Raw genomic sequence first — 10,442 nt, 5'->3', positions numbered from 1 at the left:
TCCTTAAGAGGTAGGAGTCATTTCCTACAACTAATTTTTCAGAGGTTACGAGCAAAATGAAATCCACAGGACCTAATTTAATTTTACTACCTTGCTAAATTTTCCTTTGACGTCGAGTTGATCTCCTTAGACTGGGACCAGCATTGTCAGTGTCATCATAAGCTGGTCCACTGGATATGAGCCTCTTTCTCTGGGTTCCTTGAAATGACTGGCCTTGTGTGAATCAGCTTTGTGTGGATCGTAACCATGCCTTTCTCTCAATGGGCTCCTCATTGACATCAACCTGTTCCTCCTCATCATCCTCTTCCTCCTCCTCTACGAGTTCAGTTTTAGCTACTTGAAACGGCCATTGGGTGCCACAACTTGGGCAGACTTTTTCACTCTGGAAAGTATGTATAGTTAGTAGCAAGAAATGAAATAAAACATAGAGTAGCAAAGAGATGGCAACACAGGAAATCATACCCCTCTTTGTGAAAATTTCTTCTTCAGGCAGCATTCATGGATTTTAACTTGACAATCTTCATTGGAGCATGGCTGAGCCTGGATGGACAAAGTTCGCCAGGATGTTTAAGATTCAAAGCAGCAAATTACACATTGTCTAAGGAAAAGTTACTACAAAAACTTAAGCCAATGCTAGACTGTAAAAACCCAGCAATTCCCATTCTATATAATACATTTATGGTCAGGGGAGGAAGAATTGGATACATGATACAAACCTTAACTCCTGCTTCATTGCACACTTCACATGATGAGACGTCGTTAGTGCGAAACCAACCTCTCAGGTCGAGGAGTCTGATTCCAAGAGCAACATCTCCATCTGGGGGGAGCCACTGGTCCTTAACAAAATCATCAATAGTTTCTCTTTTTGAGTCATTGAGAAGTTTCTAAGTGCAGCAGGCACAGGGGCCTGCAACTGTGATTCTGACCCGGTCATCACCTGATAACAAACAACTAGAATTACCAAGACTGCAGACAACTAGATAGATAGTTCTAATGCCAGATAAGAAAGAGTGCATTTTCAGGTTAATATGGATAACTAACCTGATTCTCTAAAACGTACGTGGAGAGCATCAAAACTAGATATGCTACCCTGACCATTGGAATTCTGCAAAATTGTCTCCAGCTACAGTTTGACATTTAAGAAATATCAATAACCCTTTCAAAGAAAAAAGCACAAAAGAAAGAACAAGTGTATAAATAAAGGTAAGGCTCGATCAGCATGATAAAGAGCCTCATGACCAAGCCCGAATGGCATGGTTACAAGGACAGAAGTATTGTGCATCCTTCAAACTCCTTAGCATGAAATGATAGAAGTATTGCACAACAAAAGCGCAGAGCCTCGGTGAGGAACTGAAGATAAATTCAGAATACTAAAATGCTTCACTTCAATAAAGGGTTTCAAGAGGACTTACAATGCCCTTATAGAAAGCAAGCTGGGGAACAGTGTACTTCGTACCGAGCTTGGACTGCTCATCAGAAACAGTATTAACCATGCCATACCAAAGTTGGCCATCATATTGGTTTCTGGAAGCCCGAACTTCAAACTGGAAAAGGGACAATTCCTTTTATCTCAAGCAGATAGCCATTGAAATACGCCTGATTTGCACCTGTAAGAAAACTAACAGGCATCACCACTAGCACCGAGAATCGGAGAAAAAACACACAACACTGCGCTTAGCATTGAATCGACGAGAATCAAGCTTAAGCTTGAACTATTTATTCATTCTATATCACATTCTAGTCGAAGAAAATCATAAATAATAAAGGGAAGGCTAATCGCCCCCCAAAAAAATCTCAATCTTAAAAAACCATTAGCAATTGACAACAAAATTGGCGTTGTAAAACATATCTGATTTCAATAACAAGATGATTAGTTAATTGATTACCGTAGAAATGAAATCCCCAAAATAAACCTAAGGCTTATATTCGCCAAAATTGAAATTCTAATCTTCAAAAACTATAACGACAAGTGAATACCTGGATTTTTTCCGGTAACGCCAGCAAAGACAGTGAGGAAATCCTTCTCAAGGAGAGGTCCTCGCGTTAGCAAAGCTTGAACTAGCGTGTGGTGTTTCGAGTTCAAAGCTGGCATCATGAACCACAATTCTTATAGAGAGAGATCCGAGTCTGTCGATTCGAATTCAGGGCTTGACGCAGGCAAAGTGAGTGCTATTTGCTTTTGAGACCGAAATTAGATAAAGAAGAAAGATGAAAAGAGCTTTCAAATGGCGGGAAAAATTTAGGGTTGATCGCGGGAGATTTCTGGCTTTAAGAAGATTTTTGGGCCTTGAGGACTAAATAGACAACCTTATACAACATTAGGACTAAATAGTTAGTTCGGGAAAAAAATAAAATGATTTCGGCTCAATTTCAATCATTATCAAACCAAATTAAGAAATGAAAAACTATACTTTTTCAATTCGAACTGGAATCTCACCTGGTTTACGCTCTATCTTTCAGGCGCGACGCAAAACTGGAACACTTCTGTCTAGTGTCGACTGTTGACCGTCGGCTTCAACTTTAGGGTTCCATCTATATCACTGTATTCCGATGGCGGAAGTGCTCACCATTGCGGCCGATTCCCTCGACAGTCGCCGTGGCGGAAATGAAAAATCAGCAGACGAGCCCCAATCCTCATCCCCACCAACTCCTCCGCCTCCCTCCTCTTCTGCTACTCAGCCTCCAACGCATGGCTCACGCAGGCGCGACAGAGATTTTAGAGATAGGCGAGACGACAGACATTTCGAACGTCCTCCCAATCGACGAGGCGGAGATTATTACGATCGGAATCGATCCTCGCCGCCTCTCCCTCCTAGGGAAAGGGAGTACAAGAGGAGAATTAGTGTGAGCCCTCCGCCGCCGGTGCCACCTCATCGAGATAGAAGACAATCTCCGCCTCCTAGACGGTCCCCTCCTTATAAGCGTTTTAGGAGAGACGATGGAGGATTTGATGGGCGTCGTGGGAGCCCACGTGGCGGATTTGGTCCCGGAGAAAGAAGGTAGAAACTTAGTTTCTAGTTGATTCACTAGTTGGTTTTTGGTGTACATCGCGTTTCCTTTTAATTGGCCAGTTAAGCTGCAATGTTCAAATCATTGTATCAAATTATAGCTTGTTATTGATGTTCATTCTCTGCAATATACTTTTTTTTTTGGATTTATAAGGCCATGTGCCTGGGCAATGTTTAATGTTCCGTTTATTTATCTTCTCTTTTGTTCCTTCTACGATTTGTTCCTCATTGTGCAGTGCAATTTTGTTTGGATATTTTGGCTTTTGATGTGTAGGTTTGGATATGATTATCCTGGTGAACGTGATATGGGGGCAGACCTTATCCTGATGAAAAACCTCATGGCCGTTTCTTTGGCAGATCATCTGGTGGCTATCAAGGTCTCCTGGTAAATGCTCGATTCTTTCTTCTTTTTTCTTTTTTTTAGTGCAAGCGTATTCTATCGCTTAAGCTTTGGCGAAAAAGAATCATTCCAAAAATCAATAAAATACAAATTTCCACAAACTCAACTGTACTTCCTTTGTCATTACTTTGTTATAAACTTAACTGTCAAGTTTCAAGGTTAAGGGAGAGTTGTTGGACTGTGTAGCGATTACAGACAAACTTCTTACCTCGAGAGAGATTAATATGTTTTTTGAATGGGAGAGCAAAATGTGAAGTTGGTTTTCACCATTTTGATGGAAAGTCTTACTCTTTTTCTTTCTGATTATGTTAGATTCAATTCTTATATGCATTTATTCTCCTGCAGATTGGGGTTCTGGACGTGGTGGTTATGGTGACATGTCTAACACAAGGAATACAAGGTTCAGGCAGCCAAACTCATCGTCCTTTTCTTATGTTTTTCTTCTCTTCTAACTGTCCTTTTCACTGTATCTAACTTGAGAGTGAATATACCCAGAGAGGGCCTGATGTCTTACAAACAGTTCATTCAAGAACTTGAAGATGATGTATTACCGGCTGAAGCTGAAAGCAGGTAGAAAATTGTAGTCACTTACGAGTAGTATGCAGGGACTCGAATCCAAGTTTTATCCAGTGAGAACAGTGACACTAATATAGATTCCATCAATGCAGATACCAGGAATACAAGACTGAATATATTTCAACTCAGAAGAGCGTCTTCTTTGACACTCATAAAGATGAAGAATGGTACAAAGATTCATTAACTGCTATTTAAATTTCTACTGATTTATCATTCTTATTGAATTGAACTTGGTTATGTGTGTAGGTTGAAAGACAAGTATCATCCTACAAATTTAGTTGCTGTCATAGAAAGGTAATTATGAATGGGTATATGGAGTGCTCAAAAGGACTAAAGAAACTGTTTCTCAATTTATCTATTTGACTCTGTTTTTTAGTTTTAATTGATTGTCAACCTTTTTTCTCCATGTAATTTTAGACACTTATTCCTTCCTCTTATGAATTTCTTTGCAGGAGAAATGAGCTTGCACGAAAGGTTGCGAAGGAATTTTTGCTGGATTTACAGAATGGAACGTTGGACACGTAAGATTGCAATATCCACAATTACATTTATCTGGAATTTTTCAGTGACCTTTTTCTAGTTCTTGGGGGTTTGACCTTACATGTTATAATTCAGAGATCCTGGTGTGACTGCTTCATCAAAGGAAGGTCAATCTGGTGATCCGAATTCTGAGGACCGATGCCAATGCAAGTGGCAGAAGAAGAAATAATCGAGGGCCAGCAAAAGGATCCGACCTTCGTTCATCCGCTCCAACAGCTCATCCGATTAGTTCAGAACCTAGAAGAATCCAGGCTGACATTGAGCAAGCTCAAGCCCTCGTACGCAAACTTGACTCTGAGAAAGGGATCGAGGAAAATATTCTACTGGGATCCGATTCTGACAAAATGGGTAGAGAAAAATCTCACAGTGGATCCAGTGGCCCGGTTATAATTATACGAGGCTTGTCTTCTGTCAAGGGCCTTGAGGGTGTTGAGCTTCTTGATACACTTATAACTTATCTATGGCGTATCCATGGTTTGGATTATTATGGGAATATGAAACGAGTGAACCTAAGGGCCTTCGGCATGTAAGAGCGGTAGGAAAGAGCTCTAACCCTAATGAGGGTGCCGAGTGGGAGAAGAAACTCGACACTCATTGGCAAGAGAGATTGAAAGGACAAGATCCATTGGAAATATTGAGTGCTAAGGAGAAGATAGATGCAGCTGCTGCTGAAGCTCTCGATCCCTATGTCAGAAAAATCAGAGATGAAAAGTATGGCTGGAAGTATGGTTGTGGAGCCAAGGGTTGCACAAAGCTCTTTCATGCTTCTGAATATGTTCTCAAGCATCTTAAACTGAAACACCCAGAGCTCTTAGTGGACCGAACTACTAAAGTGCGTGAAGAACTGTATTTTCAGAATTACATGAAGTAAGGAATTTCTTTCTTTCTTTTCATATGCTCAGTTGCATGTATGATTCAACTGATGCGTTGAGTGTCATCTACAGTGATCCAGATGCACCTGGTGGAACACCTGTCATGCAGCAACCTTTAATGGTATGTTTACAGTTTACTAAGCCGGATTCTTTGGTCTTCAAAAGCTCATTGTTTTTCTTTTTGGAAGCTATTAACTCATTAATGCCAATCCTCATCAAGTTTTTCTCTCTTCAGAAAGACAAAAACCAAGGCATAAGCTTGGGCTAGAAGGTAGATTGAAAGATGATCGTGGCAATCGTAGAGAACGTGACAATCGAGCAAACGGCGGTGATAGATTTGATAACACCAAATCAGAAAATTTCCAATCTAATAATGATGATGGTGGGAATAGTCATGATGAATCCATGTTTGATACTTTTGGTGGACAAGGGATGCATGTTTCTTCTTCATTTCCATCAGAAATTGCCCCTCCAGTATTGATGCCTGTCCCTGGTGCCGGGTATGTTGCAAATAAATTACCTCTGAGCATAATTATTGATTTTTCTATATTCTATTTTTGAATTTCTTAAAACGTGGCTAGCTGATGCATCATGTTATTTGCAGTCCGTTAGGGCCCTTTGTCCCAGCTCCGCCTGAAGTTGCGATGAGGATGTTTAGAGACCAGGGTGGTCCCCAGCCATTCGATGGTGGTGGGCCCCAGTTAAATGGCCCTGCCCCTATTCTTCTACCTCCTGGTGCCTTCCATCAAGACCCTCGACGTTTACGAAGGTAAATTCTGTTCGAAGTAACCTCCTTTGTAGTCTGTCTAGTTTTTTTATGCATTCATGTTTCTGATAGTGTGTAATCTCTCTTTTTATGCAGTTATCAAGACTTGGATGCACCGGAGGATGAAGTCACTGTTATAGATTATAGAAGCTTGTAGGTGTGGCACAAGGATCATTAAATTGTATGTTAAATATATTGTTAATTTAATACTTAATTTTTTCTTTCTTTTCTTCTTACAAATACTTTAATGCTCACTTTTGTAGTGTTACTTTTATTGATTTTTTATAAAGAGATTTTATCAAAATTTTAAAAATATGTAATAAAAATGTTTGTAATGAAAAATTTTCTTGATAGATAAAATGGGTATTATTACATGCTTGCTTCCTAAGCTATTTCCAAAGTTTAGAACTGCTACCTTAACTTTTACTAGTGAACTTTACTTGGGACTACACACCACTGTTATTATATTCCGACGTGTTACATAACGGCACGTTTAAATGCATTAACAGGGTTCCCACAATCACCTTCCTCGGTTCTTTCCAATCTCTCTAAACTCTTATCGACCAAAATTACTGTCTGCTGTACTCTCCTTTCCCGCTCCAAATGTCACTCACTGTCCGAACTCCATTGACAGCATCCAAGAACCTGGCATAGCCTATAACCTCCTCCTCATCAAAGTGTTAATCACTCAAGTGTAGTTTTTAAAATTAGCCACCAAAAGAGAGACTACGTCTATATATAACTTGTGACATCCACGCAACAAAAAAACAGCTTAGGAGGGAGATGAAAAAACAACACTTAGATAAAGGCAATGGTATTAAACCTTATGATTATGGAATCACATTTGATAAGTTACAATGTACAATATGCTACACAACTGGCTTATAGGGACAGGAAAAATTGAGGTTAAAACAAACAAGGCTAAAGGACTAAAAATAACCAACTCATTGGCCAAAAAATGATACATAAACTGAATGACAGCCTTTTAACTATACAGCTAGCCGCACACCTACCTAAGTTTCACTTCCGCTGGTTCTTAGTTGAAGCTTCCGACGGTGTCTCAGACTGCGAAAACAAGGCCACTCGGTCAAGGCTCAGATTTTATACTTTTTATGTACAAAATCAAATGAATGCTCATTCATGAGACATCAGTCAAAAGAAGAACAAATATTTGAGACAGAAGAATGCTTACAGCAAGTGAAAGCTGCTCACGAATGTAGGCCATTGATCGTAACATGCAGCTAATGTATCCCTGGACACCTGAAATTTAACATCCGACTCTCCAGAAGTTGTCCCAGCATCTTGAAGCTGCAGTCAAACAAGGAAAAGGATCCATCAAACTAATGGCATCCTGATAGATCTCCGCCACTATTCACTTTTCCTTTTATTTTATGTCATGGTGAAAGTATTACATGAATAACTTTCTTATTGATATGAAATGGATCTAGCATTTGGTTATAGATACCTTCAAATTGATGACAGCAACTCTATTAGCCGGAGTTGAAAGCTGCTCGCTAATGTAAGCCATAGACCTCAACATGGTTCCAATGTAATCCTTGAAAGCTGAAACTTGACCTCCAGCTCAGTTGTTGGAGTCTTGCCATAATCTTGCAACTACAGAAGTTTATGATATTAGTGAAAAGAATCTTGAATCAAAAGAGCTAGTCACAATTATGCATACCTTCAAATTAATAACAGCAACTCTATTCTCAGATGTTGAATTCTTATTTTCCATCACCCAAGTCATGGACTTTAGACAAGGAAGAACCACCTACGTAAGAAGGATAAAGATGAGGATCCAAAGCCAATGGTTCACAGTCACACTCAGTAGCAGAGATAAATAGAAGAAAGGAAATTTTGTGTCCTCTATACCGTGTTTTCAGGAGTAACTTCATCTCGGTGAAGAGACACAGGAGCCATCTGTGAAGTTTCACATCAGCTGAGCCAGAATCATTAAGATTAAAATGCTTTGTCATTTCATCTTGCCTGGGCCATAGCAATGGTGTTAAATCTGAAGCTGATGTAGAGGACTTCCTATTATCATAACCCGTGTTGCCGGTCTGCAAGCCAGGTGGTGACACTTTAGCAACATTTTTCTTTACAATAGCAACTCTTTTTCCCCCTTCTTTAAGTGCAGCCATTGCAGCATTATAAGTCTCTGCAACTATTGCACCTTCCTCTGCATATCTGATAGCTTCTTTACAAAGACTGTTATAACGTGATGTGAGAGTCTCTTGGCTTTGTAATTCACCACTGCGTTCATCTATACCAACCTCGCCTTTTGCGTTTCTTTTCCAACGGTTTAATATGTAATGAGCTGGTAATGTAAGTACATTTGTCACAGTAAATACAGTCAAAACATGTCGACAGAGAATGCCTGAATACTCAAACATTTGGCAGCTACAATTTGCAATTAGTTCTGGGTAGTTTAATGTAACAATATAAGCCTTATGGTCATCTTCAAATTTTGCAACCTGGAAAGTGCCATTAGCTCCGTCACCTTCAATTCTATTTGCAGTATAAACAAAAGTTTCAACAAGCTCTTCTTGAAATTTCGCAAATATTTTCCTTGTGTAAAGATTTGCGGCCTGCTTTTCCATTGGCGATGGTGTCCTCAAGACCGGATTCGTGGAAATTGTATCAAAATCTGCTTGAATCTCCCTTTCGAACAAATTCTCCAAAGCTCTTTCATATTGTCTAAAGAACATCGGTACCGTGGTTTGTTGATTCACAATAACCGTCAAAAAAGGAAGCACCAAATCTTTGATTAGGAGAAATTGCAGCAAAAAAGGAATCCCGGAAATACGCTGGGACCCATTGAGCACGTGCATTATATATCGATTGAAGCCATTCATGGCCCCTAAGATCATATCTTTCAAGGATAGAACTCCAAGACAATTCAAATTCTTCAATGGTTTCAGTCAAGTTTATGCAGTTGTAAAGTTCTACCTGAAAACTAGGATGCACATGACATACATGAGCTAATTTTTCCTGACCTTCCCGTAAGACATGCCACTTGCAGATACAGTGGCGGGTTTCAGGAAACACCTGACTAACTGCTGCCTGGATGGCTTTGTCTTGGTCGGTGGTTATAGAAACAGGTTGACGATCATTCATTGCTGTTAGAAATGCCTTGAATAGCCAAATAAAAGTAGCCTCAGAATCATCTAATAGCAATGCACAGGCGAACAAAATTGCCTGCCCATGATGATTCACCCCTGTGAATGGAGCGCAAGGAACCCTGTACTGATTTACTCTATACATTGTGTCCAGCGTCACTGTGTCGCCGAAGTGGGTGTAAGCTGTTCTGGATCTTGCATCAGCCCAGAATACATTGGCCAGGCGATTATCGTCATCGAGTTGTACTGCATAAAAGAAACCAGGGTTCTCTGCCTGCATTTTCTTGAAGTAGTCCAGCATATTCTGAGCATCCTTTCCGAATGTTCTCTTTTGGTTAGCAGGCTCTGATCGCATAATTTGTGGACCCAGAGTTCTTAACCAGGCGATTTGATTCTGTACTCTTAATTTCACGAACCTTCGTGTCTGTTGTGGAACGGTTTCCATCCATAGACACATACATCATGCCATTTGGAACAATATTATTGTTCTCTTGGCAAGTTTTGGGTTTAGTCTTTGCTGCTGCCCCACAAAATGCTTATTTCGAGATTCAAGACCGTGCACTTGACCGGTATTTTCTAAGGGATGATTATGTTCCTTGAGAAATTTTGTCACGACCCATTTTCCATTATCCGTCAACTGTATCCTCAATACTGCATCACAACTATCGGAAGACCTCCTCTTCAGTCCCTCTTTGCCACATACAAAGTCTCTGGTGATAGGCTTCAAACGGCTACAGTGACCAATTTTTGAGCTAAAACCTAACCTTCTAGCATAGTCATCATAGAAACTCTTGGCGGCATCTTCAGAATGGAATTCCATACCCACGTGAGGTTCAGCAATCCCATCATCGTCCGGAGCCGACGAATCATCTGTGTTATTCATGTCCCCACCATCGTCACCTTCAGAGTCTCCACAATCTCCCATCGCACGATTCCTAGCCCATTACCAGCGTCAATCACTCGGATATCCATTATATTCCAGCGTAAAAAAGGTATGTTATTTAATATCTACTAAGTTAGCAAACCGGACAGGGCCATTCGTTGCATGTTTTCCATCAACTCAGAGCAATCTGCACGTAACAGAAACCATTTTAGAAAGGTCAGCAAAAGAGTGGGAAAAAAGCTACCCCAGAAAACTTGCAACTCCGCACATGTTTGCAT

At 40.2% G+C, this 10,442-nt stretch overlaps 2 protein-coding genes and 1 pseudogene across 2 annotated transcripts; 1 reads left to right on the top strand and 2 right to left on the bottom strand.

The window, feature by feature from the left end:
• Positions 1 to 223: 223 nt before the first annotated feature.
• On the bottom strand, positions 224 to 2,092 carry LOC139882949 (uncharacterized; annotated as a pseudogene).
• Positions 2,093 to 2,550: 458 nt separating this feature from the next.
• LOC139882957 (serrate RNA effector molecule-like) lies at positions 2,551 to 6,319 on the top strand. Its single transcript, XM_071867204.1, is given in 15 exon segments — positions 2,551 to 2,999; positions 3,283 to 3,314; positions 3,317 to 3,385; positions 3,754 to 3,808; positions 3,904 to 3,978; positions 4,077 to 4,151; positions 4,231 to 4,278; positions 4,437 to 4,505; positions 4,600 to 4,660; positions 4,662 to 5,013; positions 5,016 to 5,391; positions 5,469 to 5,521; positions 5,632 to 5,896; positions 6,001 to 6,165; positions 6,259 to 6,319. Coding segments are annotated over 15 exon segments (2,205 nt in total).
• Positions 6,320 to 6,731: 412 nt separating this feature from the next.
• On the bottom strand, positions 6,732 to 10,253 carry LOC139882947 (protein FAR1-RELATED SEQUENCE 3-like). Its single transcript, XM_071867194.1, is given in 12 exon segments — positions 6,732 to 6,827; positions 7,355 to 7,404; positions 7,407 to 7,470; positions 7,628 to 7,701; positions 7,704 to 7,776; positions 7,844 to 7,933; positions 8,035 to 8,087; positions 8,090 to 8,894; positions 8,896 to 9,624; positions 9,626 to 9,802; positions 9,805 to 10,214; positions 10,217 to 10,253. Coding segments are annotated over 12 exon segments (2,658 nt in total).
• Positions 10,254 to 10,442: the final 189 nt, after the last annotated feature.

This window comes from Rutidosis leptorrhynchoides, unplaced genomic scaffold (genome assembly GCF_046630445.1).
Source record: "Rutidosis leptorrhynchoides isolate AG116_Rl617_1_P2 unplaced genomic scaffold, CSIRO_AGI_Rlap_v1 contig329, whole genome shotgun sequence".
NCBI lineage: Eukaryota > Viridiplantae > Streptophyta > Magnoliopsida > Asterales > Asteraceae > Rutidosis > Rutidosis leptorrhynchoides.
Note: the sequence above shows the minus strand (reverse complement) of the source record. Positions and strands in the feature narration are given on the sequence as shown.